We start from the raw sequence: 22,294 nt of genomic DNA, 5'->3' as shown, positions 1-22,294 counted from the left end.
AAAACTTAATTGGTTAGAATATTTGATTACATACAAAATATGAGTGGAGGTAGCCTGTAAAATGCTTTGTCACAGTATAGAGATCTCTGTAGTATCTATTGCATTTGATCTGACATGTCAGAGAGCATGCTCTGACCCTACTAGCCCTCCAGCCGGTGCCATGATAACTGGGATCCAGCTGAAAGCTAAAAGACACCTTCATGTGTAGATGTTATGTTTACAAGGAAATATGGACCAATTAATCTGATTATGGTCACAAATCCTACAACATGTGTAAGCATGTCTCTGATCATGTGGGGTACAGATGTTTGGGGTATGTGTGTGAAAGAGAGACATATAGAGAGACATAGAGATACATAGAGAGACATAGAGAGACATAGAGAATACAGAGACACACTGTAACTCTCTGAGTAGAAGCTTTGACATTTATGAAGATTATTCAATTTTCTCCAAAAGCCTATTGAGCCTGTTCAGCTATTTACACTCATGTTACAATGTCCATGTACATTTTAGTCATTTAGCAGACGCTCTTATCCAGAGCGACTTACAGTTAGTGAATACATTTTTTTTTTTTATACTGGCCCCCCGTGGGAATTGAACCCACAACCCTGGCGTTGCAAACGCCATGCTCTATCAACTGAGCTACATCCCTGCCGGCCATTCCCTCCCCTACCCTGGACGAATTGTGCGCCGCCCATGAGTCTCCCGGTCGCGGCCGGCTGCGACAGAGCCTGGATTCGAACCAGGATCTCTAGTGGCACAGTGCCTTAGACCACTGCGCCACTCAGGAGTGTACAGAAACCTACTGCACACACACACACACACACACACACACACACACACACACACACACACACACACACACACACACACACACACACACACACACACACACACACACACACACACACACACACACACACACACACACACACACATTAACGTTTATGTAAACATTCCCTCGACTGACGTTTTGCATGCACTATTCATTTGTCAATTGATTAATGTGTATATCCACTCAGAATAAGAGGTCACAAGTGAGCAGCAACTGTACGCAAATACAGGCTCTGGGTGAGTGCATGTCCCTCTGAAGCTAGAAAGTATCTGCAAAAAAGGACTGAAATGAAATACAGAGTGAAATAGTAAACCATCTGTCAAAGCCTTCCCTGTCTGTTTGAAAACACAACACCAGAGCACTTAAGGGTTTTAAACATCCTCTTTTCACTGGCATGGCCATGAATATGCCTATTCTGAGGGCAATCCTTTCATTTTCATGTGAGAGATCTGAGTCACTCTCAGTCCTGTCTTTCAGAGGGGTGTGTGTATTGTGCCACTGTAGGCCGGCCGTGCAAAGGGGTGAGAGGAAGGAGAACGAGGAGCTGACAGACAGGGCCAGATACTACACCTCCACCGCAGGCGAATCCCCAGCTAACCCCTGTGCTGACAGCCAGGATGTAGCACTCATCCACAGGCCACAGCCCAGGGCTCAGGGCCCAGTAAGGGAGAGCAGGGAGAGGGCCAGCCTGCCGATGATGGAGGGGGCGGTGGTTTGGGTGGCACGCACCGCTTACTGCCTCCAGAGCCGCGCAACTGGGAGAAGAAGCCACAGACTGTGTCGCCTGCCAACACCGTGTCCAATGCCTGGCTGTGGGACAGAACCACTACAAACACAGACATTATGCACACACTCACTCACTCACTGAATGTATTATACCACACAAAAGCAGATACAGTGCATTTGGAAAGTATTCAGACCCCTTGACTTTTTCCACATTTTGTTACATTACAGCCTTATTCTAAAACTGATTAAATAAAACATTTTCCTCATCAATCTACACACAGTACCCCATAATGACAAAGCAAAAACAGGTAAATTGTTAAGAAAAATTAAAAACAGAAATACCTTATTTACATAAGTATTCAGACCCTTTGCTATGATATTCGAAATTAAGCTCAGGTGCATTGATCATCCTTGAGATGTTTCTCTAGAACTTGATTGGAGTCCACCTGTGGTAAACACACCTGTCTACATAAGGTCCCACAGTTGACAGTGCATGTCAGAGCAAAAACCAAGCCATGAGGTCGAAGAAATTGTCCGTAGAGCTCAGAGACAGGATTGTGTCGAGGCAAAGATCTGAGGAAGGGTACCACTTTTTTTTCAGCATTGAAGGTCCCCAAGAACACAGTAGACTCCATCATTCTTAAATGGAAGAAGTTTGGAACCACCAAAACTCTTCCTAGAGCTGGCCGCCAGGCCAAACTGAGTAATCGGGGGAGAAGGGCCTTGGTCAGGGAGGTGACCAAGAACCTGATGGTCATTCTGACAGAGCTCCAGAGATCCTCTGTGGAGATGGGAGAACCTTCCAGAAGGACAACCATCTCTGCAGTACTCCACCAATCAGGCCTTTATGGTAGAGTGGCCAGACGGAAGCCACTCCTCAGTAAAAGCCACATGACAGCCCGCTTGGAGTTTGCCAAAAGGCACCTAAAGACTCCCAGACCATGAGAAACAAGATTCTCTAGTCTGATGAAACCAAGATTGAACTCTTTGGCCTGAATGCCAAGCGTCACGTCTGGAGGAAACCTGACAACATCCCTACGGTGACGCATGGTGGTGGCAGCATCATGATGTGGGGATGTTTCTCAGCAGCAGGGATTGGGAGACTAGTCAGGATCGAGGGAAAGCTGAACGGAGCAAAGTACAAAGAAATCCTTGATGAAAACCTGCTCCAGAGCGCTCAGGACCTCAGACTGTGGCGAAGGTTCACCTTTCAACAGGACAACGACCCTAAGCACACAGCCAAGACAACGCAGGAGTGGCTTCGGGACAAGTCTCTAGATGTCCTTGAGTGGCCTAGCCAGAGCCCAGACTTGAACCCAATTGAACATCTCTGGAAAGACCTGAAAGAAGCTCCCCATCCAACCTGACAGAGCTTGAGAGGATCTGCAGAGAAGAATGGGAGAAACTCGACAAATACAGGTGTGCCAAGCTTGTATTTGTAATCGCTGCTTCAACAAAGTACTGAGTAAAGGGTCTGAACGATTATGTAAAAGTAATTTTCCGTTTCTTTTTTTTTAATATACACTACCAGTCAAAAGTTTTAGAACACCTACTCGTTCAAGGGTTTTTCTTTATTTTTACTATTTTCTACATTCTAGAATAATAGTGAAGACATCAAAACTATGAAATAACGCATATGGAATCATGTAGTAACCAAAAAAGTTTTAAACAAATCAAAACTTATTTTATATTTGAGATTCGTCAAATAGCCACCCTTTGCCTTGATGACAGCATTGCACAGTCTTGGTATTCTGTCAACCAGCTTCACCTGGAATGCTTTTCCAACAGTCTTGAAGGAGTTCCCACATATGCTGAGCACTTGTTAGCTGCTTTTCCTTCACTCTGCCGTCCGACTCATCCCAAACCATCTCAATTTGGTTGAGATCGGGGGATTGTGGAGGCCAGGTCATCTGATGCAGCACTCCATCACTCTCCATCTTGGTAAAATAGACCAAACCAGATGGGATGGCGTATCGCTGCAGATTGCTGTGGTAGCCATGCTGGTTAAGTGTGCCTTGAATTCGAAATAAATCACAGACAGTGTCACCAGCAAAGCACCCCCACACCATCACACCTCCTCCTCCATGATTTACGGTGGGAAATACACATGCGGAGATCATCCGTTTACCACACCACTTCTCACAAAGACACGGCGGTTGGACTCCAGACCAAAGGACAGATTTCGACCAGTCTAATGTCCATTGCTCGTGTTTCTGGCCCAAGCAAGTCTCTTCTTTTTATTGGTGTCCTTTAGTAGTGGTTTCTTTGCTGCAATTCGACCATGAAGGCCTGACTCACACAGTCTCCTCTGAACAGTTGATGTTGAGATGTGTCTGTAACTTGAACTCTGTGAAGCATTTATTTGGGCTGCAATTTCTGAGGCTGGTAACTCTAATGATCTTAACCTCTGCAGCAGAGGTATCTCTGGGTCTTCCATTCCTGTGGCGGTCCTCATGAGAGCCAGTTTCATCATAGAGCTTGATGGTTTTTGCGACTGCAAAGTTCTTGAAATGTTACGTATTGACTGACCTTCATGTCTTAAAGTAATGATGGACTGTCGTTTCTCTTTGCTTATTTGAGCAGTTCTTCCCATAATAAGGACTTGGTCTTTTAGCAAATAGGGCTATCTTCTGTATAACCCCCCTACCTTGTCACAACACAACTGACTGGCTCAAACGCATTAAGAAAGAAAGAAATTGCACAAATTAACTTTTAACAAGGCACACCTGTTAATTGAAATGCATTCCAGGTGACTACCTCATGACGCTGGTTGAGAGAATTCCAAGAGTGTGCAAAGCTGTCATCAAGGCAAAGGGTGGCTATTTGAATAATCTCAAATATGAAATATATTTTGATTTGTTTAACACTTTTTTTGGTTACTACATGATTCCATATGTGTTATTTCATAGTTTTGATGTCTTCACTATTATTCTACAATGTAGAAAATAGTAAAAATAAAGAAAAACACTTGAATGAGTAGGTGTTCTAAAACTTTGGACCGGTAGTGTACTTTGCACAAATAAAATAAAAAACGTGTTTGCTGTGTCCAGTTGTGGAAAAAGTACCCAATTGTCATAATTGAGTAAAAGTAAAGATACCTTCATAGAAAATGACTCAAGTAAAAGTCACCCAGTAAAATGCTACTTGAGTAAAAGTCTAAAAATATTTGGTTTTAAATATCCTTAAGTATGTCACGTCACCCCGCTCCTCCGCACACTCCACTGGCTTCCAGTTGAAGCTTGCATCTGCTACAAGACCATGGTGCTTGCCTACGGAGCTGTGAGGGGAACGGCACCTCCGTACCTTCAGGCTCTGATCAGTCCCTACACCCAAACGAGGGCATTGCGTTCATCCACCTCTGGCCTGCTGGCCCCCCTACCTCTGCGGAAGCACAGTTCCCGCTCAGCCCAGTCAAAACTGTTCGCTGCTCTGGCACCCCAATGGTGGAACAAGTTCCATCACGACGCCAGGACAGCGGAGTCACTCACCACCTTCCGGAGACACTTGAAACCCCACCTCTTTAAGGAATACCTGGGATAGGATAAAGTAATCCTTCTACCCCCCCCTTACCCCACCCCCCAAAAAATAAAATAATAATAATAATAATAATTGTAAAGTGGTTGTCCCACTGGCTATCATAAGGTGAATGCACCAATTTGTATGTTGCTCTGGATAAGAGCGTCTGCTAAATGACGAAAATGCAAATGTAAATGTATCAAAAGTAAATGTAATTGCTAAAATATACTTAAGTATCAAAATAAATTATTAAAAATTCCTTATATTACGCAAAGCAGAAGGTACCATTTTCTTGTTTTTAACATTTACGGACAGCCAGGGGCACACTCCAACATTTACAAACAATGCATTTGTGTTTAGTGAGTCTGCCAGATTAGAGGCAGTAGGGATGACCACGTGTTCTCTTGATGAGTGCGTGAATTGGGCCATTTTCCTGTCCTGCTTTTGGATGTCAGGGAAAATGTATGAAGTAAAAAGTACATTAATTTCTTTAGGAATGTAGTGAAGTAAAAGTAAAAGTTGTCAAAAATATAAATAGTAAAGTAAAGTACAGATACACCAAAAAACTACTTAAGTAGTACTTAAGTACATTACATCACTGGCTTTGTCATTATGGGGTATTGTGTGTAGAATGATGAGGGAAAAAAAAGATTTAGCCATTCTAGAATAAGGCTGTAACGTAACAAAATGTGGAAAAGGTCAAGGGGTCTGAATACTTTCCACATACTTACAATATAGTCCCCCCTCCCTCTGCTTAAGAGGCTTTGAACATGAAAGAATAAAATGAAGTGTCATAATTTGTAGAATCGAGTACATATTGGTTATTAGGTCGAAAACGTGTGCTGGCACCAGTAATATTAAAATATTTAATCCCTAAAATAAATCTATATTCAAACAGCAATTGTGAAATATGACACTTTTCAAACAAATACTGTTGCGTCTACAGTAACTGCTGTCTATTTACTGTAGATAAACAACCCATCTGTCTGTTGTGTTTGAGTCTGCCAGTAACAAGTCTAATACCGCCAGTCTGTATAGAGCAGAGGACTCTCCAGTCCCAGTGCACACTGCTGTGGTGTAGAGTAGACTGAGCAGAGGGAGAGAGGCAACTCGTGACCCCAGTTCCACACTGAGAGAGAGGCCCCGGTCAGAGTCAGTGCTGTCTCTCCAGCTGGGATCACAATGCTAGACTGAGGCTTGGGTTTCAGAGCTGGACCCCAGCCTAGGAGGTGTAGAGGTGGGATGCCTGTCCCCTGTGTCGGCAGGGGCAGAGCCCAGCGGCAGGCCTGCAGGACTGACATCAGACAGACGCCCACCCCAGGGGGCTGGGCCCGCTCACCCGCCCGCTCTCAGGAGGAGGTAGCGACAAGCACAGGGGCCGAAGACAGATTGGGCTTCCATAGGGCTATCATAGGGCTGCCATAGACCACACGTTTGCCTTTTAAACTGCAGAGTTTGAATTTGCATCCCACCACAATGTATTTCCATCGATGGGGTTTTCCACATCACTGACTCAAAATAACAATCTCATAAAGGCACCGGCATTAAACTAATGTAAAAAGCAACAGGGCCAAAGAGAGCCAAATCAAAAGAGATTATGGGGGTACAGTAAAACTCTTTGAAAAGGATTATCCATGATGAGATATGGCAAAAACTGAGCAAACGAAACAACATATGGTAAGTTCATCAAATCATCCAGAGGTCAATGAATAAGATTCACACTATTCTCAACATAGACTATACTGTAGAATCCATATAGTGACAGTTTGCATACAAAAACCTAAGTATATGAAATCAAATTGTACTTGTCAAATGCTTTGTAAACAACAGGTGTAGACTAACAGTGAAAGAGAGAAAAAAAAAGAGAAATAATAAAAGGAGATATATATATGTTTTTCCTATTCAATATTTTTCACAATTTCAACAGAATGGAGACACATGCATCTTCATTAACACTTCATAACAAAATATATCAGAAACAATGTTCTATCTCATTCTGTAAATCTTCCATATTACATCCCCTTATTCAGCCCTCTCCAAGTTGCAGGATCATTTTGCAATGCTCACGAGCGCTGGAATGTCCTAGGAAGATGTATTGTGGCTGTTTTCGGGGAAATATTAAGATCCAGCCAGCTGAGAGAGAAGGCGAGGCACGGGGGGAGGGAGGGAGGGAGAGAGAGGAGGGAGCGGAGCGAGGGAGAGGAGGGAGGGAGGGAAGGAGGTAGTTAGGGAGAGGAGGGGGTCACAGACGATCAGTATCATCGTCTCTCTGATTATGAAATGCCTCTTATATCCCAGTTCTCTCTCTCCCTCTCCTTCTTTCTTTCTTTCTTTCTTTCTTTCTTTCTTTCTGTCTTTCTTTCTTTCTTTCTTTCTTTCTTTCTTTCTTTCTTTCTTTCTTTCTTTCTTTCTTTCTCTCTCTCTCTCTCTCTCTCTCTCTCTCTCTCTCTCTCTCTCTCTCTCTCTCTCTCTCTCTCTCTCTCTCTCTCTCTCTCTCTCTCTCTCTCTCTCTCTCTCTCTCTCTCTCTCTCTCTCTCTCTCTCTCTCTCTCTCTCTCTCTCTCTTTCTCTCTCTCCCTCTCTCTCTCTCTCTCTCTCTCTCTTTCTTTTTGTCTCTCCCTCATCCCCTCTCCCTTCACATCAAGCATGGCGTCTGGGTCCTCCAGGTCTCCAGGGCAGAGTCCAGGGTGGGCAGGGCAGGCAGCCACTCAGTTCACTAGTGAACACTTTCCACTGTCATCACCACAATACTACAGAGCATCAACATCTGCATTGTCTTACACTGGTCATCAGCACTCAGCACCCCACAAGCACCCCCTCCTCTCCCTCTCTTCCAGCTCCCTCATCTATATCATCCAAATATTTCCCCTCCGTGCTTTTTGAAGCTTCCATGGGTCACGGGACCCTGAGCACAACTCATTTTAGCTGGTTGTGTGGGGGCTGACCAGAGAGGTTGGAAGAAACACATGGAAACCTAATCTGCAATGTTTTCACTGCAGGGTTATTTTCCTTGCCAAGACAGCGATGGTCAATCAGTGGTGATCCCCAAACAGAGAGAAGGTTTAGGAAGCTGTCGCTGGTCTAGGTGTCATCGTTGCAGTTTACTTAAACCTTTCTCCTCTCCTGCTCCAGGGGAATAGGCCTAAGCATATTTAGAGTCCCTGACAGCCTGCTGTGCCTGGCTTCAGGATTTAGTCCCGGATCCAGGGCCCTGGCTCTCCTTGATAGATGGAGAACACAATACATCTCCTGGTTTCCAATAAAACTGAGCTGTTCGTTTTTACACTGTGACACCTCACTTGCCGTTCTTGTTGTTACTGAATTATGGCCCATTGAGCAGTACAACATATTTCTGAGAGACCTGCCTCCTCTGAGCTGAAAAGAACCCTTACTTTAGTTGTCCCAGCACCAGATATCTGACCTATAAACCCTAATAGATTGTAGAAAGAACCAACATCAACAAAAACGTTCATTTGCAGGCCAAAACTGTAATTGTATGAGGTGATAATTGTCTAAACATTCATAGTGAAAACACCTTGGAGGCTACTCTACAGGCAGCATTCATATTGAACACCTCTGTACGACATTGGCCTGAGAGACAGAGGCTGCTGATGGACAGGTCAGTGAGCCAGGGAGATGAGCCAGAGCAGTGCTAGAGACCCGCCCACCTGCAGCCTACATCAGCTATGAGACAGGAGAGGAGAGAGGCTGGGGAGGAATCTGCAGGCCTGGTTAAAGTAATCAGATTGTTTCAGTGCATGTGATCTGCAGTCTAACAGACTTCCAAACAGTTGAATGAGTAAATAAAGTGCCCCAGGGGACTCCTGCTGGAGACGGATTACTGTAAGGGTGCACACAAAGGAGTTTAAGCCCCACAATACTCAGGGGACTGCAGACAAAAGCCTATGTTGGGGTTCTACCAGGGAACTGGCCAGGTTTATTAATCTCGTCCTGGGCTGCACCTCCTGCTATTGCAAGCCATGTACTCACTCACATACACACAAACACATACCATTGCTCAAGTGTACGCACACACACTTGCATGCACTGTATGTGAACCCCCCCTCCCCCCCCCCCACACACACACACACAACATTTTCGTAACTCACTGAACTATGGATGTGAGTTGGATGTTTGTAGGGGTGTGTGTGTGACTCCTGCTCACTTGGCTGTGGAAGAGGGCTTAGAGGGAAGTTGGAGCTGTGGCATTATGGAGCCCCATCCCATTCTGCCTCCATTCTTCCTCCTCTTTGGACCTGACACAAGTAAAGGGATTAGGAGACCCTGTTTCCGTCAGGCCCTCCACCCAGGACAAAGCACTCCACAGTTTAGGGTCACAGTCTATGATAAATGTGCAGATCTCTGTCAGTCAGCTTGAGCAGACAGTGTTTGGAAGCTAATCTCATTAAGAGATGAAGAAAAAGAGTGGCAGAGAGAGAGTTTGTTTTGAAGTAATGACATCCGCTCAAGTGTCAGAGCACATACATATGTCAAAGAAGTCACAAAATGCACCAACATGATGACATTCCTACTGAGCATGACATATTTCATTCATCAGTGAGTGTAAGTAGCACAGTAATGATTTATAAGTTATGAGTGAATGTACTGCTACAACAAAATATGATTACAGACTGCACAGGGGAAGAAGAAAGGGAAACAGAGAGCTAAAGAGAAAGAGAGAGATCCACTGATTGAGGGTAGACTTACTGATACAGCGCATTCGGAAAGTATTCAGACCCCTTGACTGTTTCCACATTTTGTTACGTTGCAGCGTTATTCTAGAATGGATTAAATTGTCATCAATCTACACACAATACACCATAATGACAAAGCAAAACAGGTTTTTAGAAATGTTAGCACAAAAAAAATATACAAAACGAAAATGTCACATTTACATAAGTATTCAGACCCTTTACTCATTACTTTGTTGAAGCACCTTTGGCAGTGATTACAGCCTTGAGTCTTCTTGGGTATGACGCTACAAGCTTGGCACACCTGTATTTGGGGAGTTTCTCCCATTCTTCTCTGCAGATCCTCTCAAGCTCTGTCAGGTTGGATTGGGATCATCGCTGCACAGCTTTTTTCAGGTCTCTCCAGAGATGTTCGATCGGGTTCAAGTCCGGGCTCTGGCTGGGCCACTCAAGGACATTCAGAGACTTGTCCCGAAGCCACTCCTGTGTTGTCTTGGCTGTGTGCTTAGGGTCGTTGTCCTGTTGGAAGGTGAACCTTTGCCCCAGTCTGAGGTCCTGAGTGCTCTGGAGCAGGTTTTCATCAAGGATTTCTTTGTACTTTGCTCCGTTCATCTTTCCCTCAATCCTGACTAGTCTCCCAATCCCTGCTGCTGAGAAACATCCCCACATCATGATGCTGCCACCACTATGCTTCACCGTAGGGATGATGCCAGGTTTCCTCCAGAAGTGACGCTTGGCATTCAGGCCAAAGAGTTCAATATTGGTTTCACCAGACCAGAGAATCTTGTTTCTCATGGTTTGAGAGTCCTTTAGGTTCCTTTTGGCAAACTCCAAGCGGGCTGTCATGTGGCTTTTACTGAGGAGTGGCTTCCGTCTGGCCACTCTACCATAAAGGCCTGATTGGTGGAGTGCTGCAGAGATGGTTGTCCTTCTGGAAGGTTCTTCCATTTCCACAGAGGAACTCTGGAGCTCTGTCAGAGTGACCACCGGGTTCTTGGTCACCTCCCTGACCAAGGCCCTTCTCCCCGATTACTCAGTTTGGCCTGGCGGCCAGCTCTAGGAAGAGTCTTGGTGGTTCCAAACTTCTTCCATTTAAGAATGATGGAGGCCACTGTGTTCTTGGTGACCTTCATTGCTGCAAAAAAAATTGTGTTACCCTTCACCAGATCTGTGCCTCGACACAATCCTGTCTCGGAACTCTACGGACAATTCCTTCAACCTCATGGCTTGGTTTTTTGTCTGACATGCACTGTCAACTGTGGGACCTTATATAGACAGGTGTGTGCCTTTCAAAATCATGTCCAATCAATTGAATTTACCACAGGTGGACTCCAATCAAGTTGTAGAAACATCTCAAGGATGATCAATGGCAACAGGCTGCATCTGAGCTCAATTTCGAGTCTCATGGCAAAGGGGCTGAATACTTATGTAAATAAGGTATTTATGTTTTTTATTTAAAATTTCTAAAAACCTGTTTTTGCTTCGTCATTATGGAGTATTGTGTGTAGATTGACGAGGAACATTTTTATTTAATCAATTTTAGAATAAGGCTGTAACGTAACAAAATATCCAAAAAGTCAAAGGGTCTGAATACTTTCCGAATGCACTGTATGCCCAGATCCCCATGTGGTTGTAGAATGTGTGACGTTAGTGTGAGAGTGAGCTACAGGCACACAGTACTCGGACTGCAGCACTTGCCACCCTGATGCCACCCCTTTCTTGTGTATCTGTGAAAAGCCTACGTGTTGGAAAAACATTCCAGAGTGGGATCACATTTACAGAGTGCAGGGGGCCAGCCCTGAAATCCTGAGCCAGAAGCGGCCTTGTCTCAATTCCACATGCACGTTCAACTGTGGTGCTTGTAGAACAGGCAAGGAAAGAGCCGATGCTGTTTTGCAGCTACATCCACTAAAACATTTTTGTAAAAAACTAAAATGCATTCCAATTATTTATCTATTTTTCACAATAAAATCAATGAAAAACTGCAATCCTACTATCTTTTCCCAAATTGACACATCTACTAATGTGCCATTAACTCTCTACCTTTTTAATTGTATCTTCTCTGTTTTTCTCTCTCTATTGAAACGATCAACTGGATATTTTGCTTTTTTCATATTCATTTTCATATAGATTGCGTTTCCAATTTTGCAGTATATTACAGTAAACATTTGCGGTATGTTTTGAATAGTTGTCATCCTCTGCAAATACATTTGATCCCCTGAAGAGTTGAAGCTGCTGATGAAAATCACAACGTACTAGTTTCTTTACCATAGATGAGGAGCATTCCTATTTGACTGACATGTCCCGCTGGCTCCCTCACTGGATCCCTAACAGCCAACTTTAGGAGATGAGGTTATTGTGGCTACCAACAAATTGCATGCTTGAGTTGCTTTTTTTCCTTTGCTATCATTCTAATGTAAACCCACCAGGCAGCTCCCAGTACAGATCGGACTCCTCTCCTCTCCTCCTCAGGCCAACAGCTCTCCCACACCAAGCCACAGAGGTGTAGCCCCACATCCCTACCCACCAATAACATGGCTGAGCCTCTGTGGCTTGCCAAAGTATCCTGCTAACGCTTCGTTTTTCAACTGTTATCATACACACGTGCAAGCATGCATACACACAAAGACACACACAAAGATACACACAAAGACACACACACAGACACACACACACACACATTGTGATTAAGCAAGACCTTGTTGCAGACATGTTAAACATACCATTTTATTAAGTATTAGTTTACGAACGACTACACCTATATTATGTTGGGTATTATGACCTGTTTAATAAAATATTAATCATTTAATCTGCAAGTTTATAATTGGAAACTCAATTAACCATTGGGAAATGCACCAAATGAATACAAAGTGCATACGGCATTACACATTAATACCCCCTAAAATACCCTTAACAGGTCACAATGTGTAGGGGGAAATGGTTTGCACATCATGAGATGACAGATGATTGCGTCATATTATCTTGCTAGGATAGGCCAGGCAATGTTGACATAGAACCCAATACTTCCTTACAGGGGAACACAGCTAACCCAGTCAGTGCACTAAGAATCCAGGCAAGCTGAAGCAATATTATCCAGCTTACGGCAGCTAACATTAGATTTGTCTTTCTGCAGGGGCCCTCTACTTCGAGACCAGCACTAGCCGTAGCCACTTCTTCACCCCCTTTCACTCATTCTTTGGGGAAAATTTGAGGACAAAGAACACTACTTCTTGCAAAATACATCTCACTGTTTCTGACCTGGCTAGTCTTTTATCCTATTATCTAAACACCAGGACATAGCTACACTATGTCTGTGTAAAAGTAGCTTTGTCCTCTCCTCCAGAATGTCCCCGTACACAGGGATGGAGGCGTACACAGGGATGGAGGCGTACACAGGGATGTCCCCGTACACAGGGTTGGAGGCGTACACAGGGATGGAGGCGTACACAGGGATGTCCCCGTACACAGGGTTGGAGGCGTACACAGGGATGGAGGCATACATAGGGATGTCCCCGTACACAGGGTTGGAGGGGTACACAGGATTGGAGGCGTACACAGGGATGGAGGCATATACAGGGATGTCCCCGTACACAGGGATGGAGGCGTACACAGGGATGTCCACGTACACAGGGATGGAGCCGTACACAGGGATGACCCCGTACACAGGGATGTCCACGTACACAGGGATGGAGCCGTACACAGGGATGACCCCGTACACAGGGATGTCCCCGTACACAGGGATGGAGGCGTACACAGGGATGGAGGCGGCAGGAGAAAACCTTGTCCATTTTGCGTGCATCCCTGTTCACACCGAGAACAAAGGCCACACAGGAGTGTCGTACACTACAGTGAGTGGAACACAGTAAGCTAGTGCAGCTAGTGTAGAAACCTAGCCGTCAGCATGTAGCCTATCCACCACCCCGCATCCCAAACACAGCTAATTAAAAAACACAATTTCACAGGAGGACACCCCGAACAGGCCTAAAAAGCACCTATCAGCACCCCAGGGGATCGTCCAGCACTGAGAATTACGAGGGAAGGAGTGAAGGTAAGGGGGCTCTGGTGATATGAGTTCAGTGGTCTGTTATAATAATGTGCATATTGAATTGAACAATACTGCTGCTTCAACATACTGTATATTCATATAGTGGATAAAGTGGTTAGCAATATAGATTAGAAATTGTAAATATTGCAATAAATAGCAGAAATATTTATTTAGCAAAATAATGTATTATAATTTAAACATTTCACTAGATCTGTTGCCACCCATCTGCACTTGTCTGAGCATCACAATATAATAGTTGACAACAATATATCTTCAGAAATAATACACCTTAACGTTCTCATAAACTGACAAAACAGCCCGACCATTAGAATGCTCAACATTCCTCAATAGTAGCCTACTGTCCAACCCATGTGGAGTGACACCCTTATTACACGGGTCTTTTCAGATCAGATGCTTGGTTAGGGAAAACACCCCTCTCAGGGAGATGTGTGTGTCCTCTAATGATGTCTAATTGAACTCCCAACACCAGGTCTGAAGCAGCTCTCAGGGGGATGGTGTATTTCCACTCCACTTCTCACACATCATCTCACTCCCCGACCGACCGACCTATGACCAACTCATGGTTTCTACGGTTACAGCTCCCACCCAGCAGACAACCAAACCAACCATAACTATTTACTTTGGTTAGTAGTGGCTTTACATTGTCACCTATACTAGTCTAAAGTACTACACATCATAGTTGTGGAAAGTAGAGGTGCTGAGGGTGCTGCAGCACCCCCTGAAATATCAGAATTTTACAAATATATTAAATATTTGTAGTGCACAGGGCCTTTACTAGTCCTATTTAGCGGACCGATATAGCCTTCTGTAGCGCGGGGACAAAATGCTCAATTCAGTTGTTAATATCAACAGGAGAAAGTCTTCTGAACATTTATAGAATAAAATCTTATCCTAATCCTAAAATAACATTATTCAGCCTAACTCTGAGACAGCTTTTGTAAAAATATGTTGGAGGGAGAATTTACTGGGACACAAAATCATAAAATCTCCTCTGTCTGAACATAAAGCTGTAAATTGTGCCATAGGTGTGAAAATGAACGTTTGCCAATCGCTTGATTTATGGTAGCCAGATATGATTATGGGGCATGAATCAATTTCTGTAGGAATGTAATTAGGCACCTCTCCTGTTGTATGGCCAGCAGCCTGCCTTGCAGCTCACGGCAGTTTGTGGGCTGATAAATGCACCTTAAATTGGTGTCATAAAAGTCAAAAAGGTGCCAATTACATCTCTAAGTATCCCATCAATGCAAATGAAATAAACAAATACAGGTAGTGTTGTGTACACATGGGACCCCCTGCTAGTTCTTGACCTGAGACTGATGGAAGGTGAAGAAAGGGAGGCTGGATCTTGTAATGATAGATAATAGTGTGGGAGTACATGACAGGAATCAGCAGGTTGCTGTTTAGAGGCTCTGGATATCCTCGAAGCTCACACCGTTACAACAACTTCACGGCCAACACAACACTCCAAATGTGACTAGAAATTACTGCCTGTTCAGACCTCATACACAATTTAACACACACACACACACACACACACACAAACACAGTCTTGTACAACTAACCTTGTGGGGACACACAATTCAGTCCCATTCAAAATCCTATTTTACCTAACCCCTAACCCTAAACTTAACCCTAACCTTAGCCCGAAAACCTAACCTTAACCCTAACCCTAACTCGAAAACCTAACCTTAACCCTAACCCTAACCCTAGCTCCTAACCCTAACCCTAACCCTAACCCTAACCCTAGCTCCTAACCCTAACCCTAAACCTAATTCTAAGTCTAACCCTAACACTAATTCTAACCTTAACCCTAAACTCCCTAGAAATAGCATTTTACCTTGTGGATACCAACAAAATGTCCCCAGTTGGTCAAATTTTTGTTTGTTTACTATTCTTCTTCTGGTCCCCACAAGTATAGTTAAACATATCCACACACACACACACACACACATACTCTATTCGCAAACAACACAGAGAGAAAGGTGGTCAAATAACAGGATCCCTCTCCCTGCTGGCCAGCACAATTTGTCTATGTCACTGTTTCCTGGCTGCATCTCCCAGGCAATGGCATCCCGGAGCTGCTGCTATGAAATTCACATTGTTACCACTAACTGCCTATGGTCATGTTGGACAGAGCAGGATGAATGGCTGACAAAAACAGTGATGCAGGGCAATAGATGTAGCTCATTATTTGTTGCAGGGCATCTATAATGCCCCAGTGACTGAAGTAGCAATGTTAAAAAGCCCTGACACAAAAAGCTTAAAAAGTAGTGACAAGCATGAAGAGCACTACTACAATGAGTGGGGACATAGGGCCACATGTTGCACACAGTCTGTGAGGCGAAATAAACTTAAGCCTCCCATCGAGACAACAGCAAACGCCACCAGCCAGTGAGTTTCACTAATATCAAGGGGCACTGATTGGATCCGCACATAGGTAACTTTGCCAATAGAATTCCGGGACTCTCTTGTCCTTTCCATTCATGCATGTAGGCTAATCTGCAGCAAAATACCATATCTGAAATGTGCCATGTTCTTACTGTTGGTTATAGATAAATAACGTTTGTGTAATATTTTCACTATACATTTCCATTCAAGTCTTATTAGTCTACCAATTAAACACATCCGAAGCAAAAGTTGTAAAGACCAAATAATAATAATAATAATAATAATAACAATAACAATAACAATAATAATAAGTTCAAGAAATGATAGTATAAGTTCTCAGAGTGTAAAACCATTTGGAGACCATGAAGGCCATAAATCTTTATCATGCCGTTGTTGCTTTGCTCATGCCGTTTTTCTTTATGGTCGAATGCTGACATATTATTCTTATAATGAAAGAAAGGAACAGAACTAAAGACAGTATTTTCGTATATAGGCACACTATTTTCGAAAAGGCTTATAGCTCGTTCTAGTTCTATTTTGTTCGTGTGTGTGTGTGTAATTATTACAATGATATAGGATTAATAACGAAATAATATCAAGAAACTATTCCAATAGGTGGGTCGATATGTTTTGGTTGTTGTTTATCTTGAAACGAGCAAAATGTCTAGCTACATTTAGATCTAAAATTGTTCAATGGTTGATGATCAGACATTAATTGTGCCTTCCTCGTACCATACACAGCGGTTAGGCTAAATGCTCCACTAAATGCTGCAGTGACCATCATCGGTCTCCAATCCAGGAGATCATTGCCTCAAGAGATCCTTGTCATAACAATTCAGAAAATATCAACAAAATTGCAGATAATTAAGCGCCACTAAAACCAATCGTTTTGTGACTGACTATAGTTTTGACTAAGTCGTGGATACTGGCTATAATAATACATCTACGTTAGAAAATTATTACGACTAACACTATCTACGTTGGAAAATGATTACGACTAACACTAACGTGAATTGAAACTGTCTGAATTATCACATGCCACATAAAAAGAAAGAAACGTTTGAAAAGCAAAATGTTCTCAATTATAGGTATATGATAAATGTAGGCCATATTTTCTAAAGAGCGTCTGGCAATTGACAAGTAACGCGAGCGCATATCTGTGCTTGCGCATAAGGACCGCACTGGACAATGTGAGAGTGACACTATTGGAAAAAATGTACACATCAGCTAATGGTGTAGGCCTACTGATGGATCATGGGATGAATAAAGTTACATTGAAATTGGTCATTTGGCTGGAATTATCAAATTGTTGGACACATTCTAAACATAATGACATTCATGCGGCCCAAGTGAATAGGCCTAGCCTACTTGGTGATCTTTAATTGTGCGTAAAACAACCATAGAATAGTCTATATATAAATATTATTGTTCTTACTGTTGGTAGTCATGTTTGCAGTACAGTTTCCTATCCCGGAAGTAACAACTGGTAGTGAGAGGTTGTTGACACACAGCGCACTGCAAACACTCCTCATGCCATGAGGAATCGTTGACTCTCATCAGAAACCTGTCAGATATTGGACGCTGGCATCCTTCACATACAGATTGGTGATGGCATTCCGTCCCTAAAATGGATGTAAAATAAGTTAAAAGGGAAAAAAAAATATTGCAACAATAGTATGCATACTAGCTCTACTTTAGTATTTATATATTCACAATGTACATTTTCAGTTTAGCTAATAAATATAAGGTCATAGATTATAAACATGTCATAAACAGGTAACTATTTAAACATCACACGCAGTCCATATCACTCTATAATACCCGGTTGTAGGGCCTACTTAGTCTTATAATTGGAATGATCTAAATATTTTAAACGAAGTATATGCCTGGAGTGCTGAGTGAATGTGTTTTAATTGGCTAGCTATGCCAAAACCACCTAAATCTGAAAAGAGAAGGCATCAGCTAGCGGTGAAAATACAGTATTTCTTAAATGAGATCATGAATACAATGATATATTTGTGATATTTGTTGTTTAGGCAGGCCTATAGTAAATGCACTACATTCATAATTAAAATGATAACTAAAGCAAATGGTAAAATATGTCAAATGTTAAGGAGGCCTATGGCTCGTGAGAGGATGGTCTGCAATTATAGCTGCAGGACATACAATTACAGCAATGAAAGTATATTCTAAAACGTTCTCGTATTGTTTGTGCTATATGTGCTCCAGGCTCTTTTAGATGCAGATGAAACTATGCAGGACTTACCAAGCATGACTCCAAAGGTAGCTTGACGATGGGGATGATCTTCAATCTTTATACCGTCTAACATCCTTGGGTACTTGGATTGGTTTCTCTTCAAGAAACAGCGTTCCAGTGACTCGGGACCTGTTGCAATATCCATAACAATGTACTGTCAGACTTTTCTTCGCTTCAAATACTAGCTAAATCCCACAATATTTGCTGAGGATACTTGCACACACATACACAAACAATGTGTTTTCCCAGATCGCTAACTTTAAAAAAAAAGAATAAAAAAGTCGTCCCAATGTTAAGACAGGCGCCACTGTTTGTAGGACTATCCTAAGCAGAATCTTGATATGTCACAGAATCGGATGAGAAGCGACAATAAACCTGACAAACACTATTTGCAGCAGTCACCTGTTAATTTGGACTGAATACGTATTCTGTAGGCTATCTTCTTGTTTGCACCCGCGCGTGGCCAGAAGATAATTATATGGAGGATGTAGCCTATCCGCTCGAGACGTGTGTTTCTACCAAGAAAAACTACTAAAACAACAAGAATTGTAACTCCAGGAAATATGAATGAAATGTTCCAAAGGTAACTCTTCAAATGCTATGCCCCTTGGACCGATCCCTGCCGCTTGAAAAGTCTGCATAACGAGATTGAAGCGAATGGATCCTCCTCCCACCCCTCTGTGGCCGCGTCACTTTTTTAGACTATTTACTGACATTGGGATGCTATTGGTGCTCACTTTTGGTACGCTCTATAAAGTTAAACTATGTTTTGCCTATCACTTTGAACAAAGCTATAGACACAATATGGTGAGAGAAACAAAAATACAGTCAGTGTACAACAATGATCAAGAAAGACAACTCAAATACTGTACATTGTAAACTTAAAGTATATCAAGTAGCATAACTTGCTATGGCCATTTGCAAGATATTTTTATTTAGTTAAAAGTGAACACTTGTTAAGATGAGACTTTTATTATTGCAATTGATATTATTATAATAATGCATAATATTATTATTATTATTAATATTATTATTACAGTAGTAGTAGAAGTGGCCTAGTAGTAGCCTAGTAGGCCTACTGTTGTTGTTGTTGTTGTTGTTGATGATGATTCTTCGTCTTCTTCTTCTTCTTCTTTTTCTTCATGTCTTCATATAGGTTAGTAAAAGCTTTGAAATTAAGTATTGGACCATCACGCTTTCGACGTTCACATGCTTTGTGGTATTGTGTCCACTGTGCACTACAAAGACTCGAACCTAGTGACCCCTGTACAGCCGATGCACCTGGCTATGGGTGGCGATAACTGAGCACGGTGCAGCCTAGATGCCGACGGTGAGAGTGGCTTGCACTGCAACATGCTTGAAAGTAGCCGGTCTAGAAAGTAGCCTATACTGACTTTTTCTTCCTCTAATCATGTTGTGTTGCATTAAATAATCTAGAGCTTATCCATGTGCAATCTATTTTAAAAACAGGATGGAATCCTTTTTATCTAATTCAATAATTTAGGGCTATCGTTTTCATAGTTTAGGTATATGTTACATTGTTAGTAATATTGTTGCCTAATACATAATGGAATGCGACCTGTTTGGCTGTGCACCTATTTGCATTAGCCTAGTTATTGTGTGCAGTTGGATATCCTTCTCTTTTTGGTTGTGTGCATCCCGAGGAATCGAAAATATTATTACTGTGGTGTAATTTTCTGAACCAATTTTGCTAAACAACATTTTGCATTTTATTTACAACATTTATAAAAAATAAAAATAAAGTGTAGTTATACTAATTATGCATACTGACACAATGCTGTTCTGTGCCGGACACAGGCCTTCATTATTATTCAGCAGAGGGCTATAATTCCTTTAATCTTTTTTTATCAATCGCACGTGTCCTCGGTTGTGATTGAGATGCACAGGACTTGGAACCAGATTTATTCATGACAGCATGGCTCAGAAAAGCAAGCTTTGGAATCGAAAATAGTATCCCCCACAAAAGAAAAGAAACACTCCTCAATTATTTCCAATTTTACCCAATGATACAATTGAAAAAAGAAACCATGTGAAACCATGTTTTATTAAATGAAACTAGTTGCCATTATGTAGGCCTATATAATATAACATAATGTTTGTCTTAAAGGCTATATAAAATATTTTAGCTTTCCAATCCTGGCTTCATGTTTTAAGTTGTCTGCAAAGGTGAGGAATGCGAGTCGCCCGTAGCTGAAATCACAGGGTGCTACAGATAATTCGTCATGCCTCCCCTTTCGCAGTACTCCAGGGATTCAGTACCTCGGAGGCATAAGGACACTTCAAGCAGTCACTCGGAGATACTAGGCTACCTCTTTTACCTCACCCGTCTCTCTATCTCTACACCAAGTGCAGGCCTAGAAAATCTTGGATTGGCTAATAGACGCACACCTTCATGGTTTTGACCATTCCGTCGCCATGCATGGTTTTAGGATTGGAGATTCCTCAGCTCAACGGTTTAATGTGATTCTAGTCTCAATGTGATCAAGCACAACATCGGGCAGGAGGTGGGTTGGAAGAGACCGCCTCTGCTTAAGTTAATTACTCGGATCGGCTATTATTTATCGCCGCGCGTCTAAATCCAAAGGATATCCTAAATGTCCAAGTAGTCAAATAAATACTAGATCAAACTCAAACCGACTTGTTTAAATAGCTTAAAGGAGCTAAATTAGGTGGTAATAGTTTATTGCATTTAGCCCATATTTTTTCCAATAGTATTGCTTCATGTTGCTGCATGGCTGATCCAACCAAAGCCTACATTGGGATATCTATACATATAGGCTAATAAATAAGAAATATGGTAAAGATGACAATGATGTGTTGGCTGATGCAAATGATTGTAGCTAAAATTCGATAGTAAATAACAGCATTTTACATAATAATTAGCAACCACATCAAATACAAAATAACCAAAACAATAATCAAAAATAACATAATAATAATACGTTTACAATCGTAGTAAAGGCATTAAACATAACCAGGTAGCCTATATCACACATATATAAACATAACCAGGTATATTACACATAGGCCTATAGAAAATAACAGGAGAGCCAAATTACTAAATTAAACATGCCATTTTGAAAATAAAATGCTTAACATAATCCTATGAAAAACGTACAACACATGATGGAATGATACTACAGTGTGTAGTCTTAGTTTTAGGTTAGAGCTACCTGGTTTCCATATTGTTCTTGATATCCTTTGTGGACCATACAGTGAACTGTAGCCTACTTTGCAATGTTCAAAGCCCTCTGGCGTTCAGAAGAAGAACTACCAACGGCTGGGTCTGTTGAAAAAATTGTCTTGACTACAATTATTCATGCAATATGACTATTTAGACATATTCTGGATTGGGCTGGATTTGATTTGGTAAATATATTTGTTTATATGCTTCGGTTCTCTTACAAAACTTCTGCCTCAACAGAGACTAATGTTGGATTTGCTTTGCCTATAGGATATACTGTATGTCAGAGGCATCAGACAAAGGTATTATGTCATATTCAGAAAGCACATTTTGAGAAATAGATAATTCGCGTACAATAGAATAGTATATGTCTATGATAGATATAACAATAGTAAGCTTCCTGAACCGTAGGCCTATGGGATTGACCTGCCTTCTCTGAGGATGGTATTCATGTTACTCTCATTGCACCATATCGACAAGACAATTCAAACGTGATTATCATGAACACAAACTATTGGCTATCGGATAGGCCAATACTAAACCTAAACCTGTGTTTTTGCCCGCGGCGTTTAATGGTCTCTACATGAGAACCCCGTCCCCCTATAGGC

At 42.2% G+C, this 22,294-nt stretch overlaps 1 protein-coding gene across 2 annotated transcripts in view; it reads right to left on the bottom strand.

Annotated features, from left to right (window-relative positions):
• LOC121584790 (LIM/homeobox protein LMX-1.2) overlaps positions 1-19,111 on the bottom strand; it is a 64,650-nt gene extending 45,539 nt beyond the window's left edge. The window contains exons 1-3 of one of the 2 annotated variants that reach the window (XM_041900901.1): positions 18,884-19,111; positions 18,491-18,610; positions 17,660-17,846 (exon numbers count right to left, since the gene is read on the bottom strand). In XM_041900901.1, coding sequence (XP_041756835.1) covers positions 17,660-17,846; positions 18,491-18,554 — 251 coding nt within the window. In that variant the 5' untranslated portion in view covers positions 18,555-18,610; positions 18,884-19,111. Of the gene's footprint in view, positions 1-17,659; positions 17,847-18,490 lie in introns of both variants that reach the window. The other variant, XM_041900900.1, reaches the window with a different exon arrangement.
• Between the last annotated feature and the right edge of the window lie 3,183 nt (positions 19,112-22,294).

Source organism: Coregonus clupeaformis, chromosome 16, assembly GCF_020615455.1.
Source record: "Coregonus clupeaformis isolate EN_2021a chromosome 16, ASM2061545v1, whole genome shotgun sequence".
Classification (NCBI taxonomy): Eukaryota; Metazoa; Chordata; class Actinopteri; order Salmoniformes; family Salmonidae; genus Coregonus; species Coregonus clupeaformis.
This window is presented reverse-complemented; position numbering and strand designations above follow the sequence as displayed.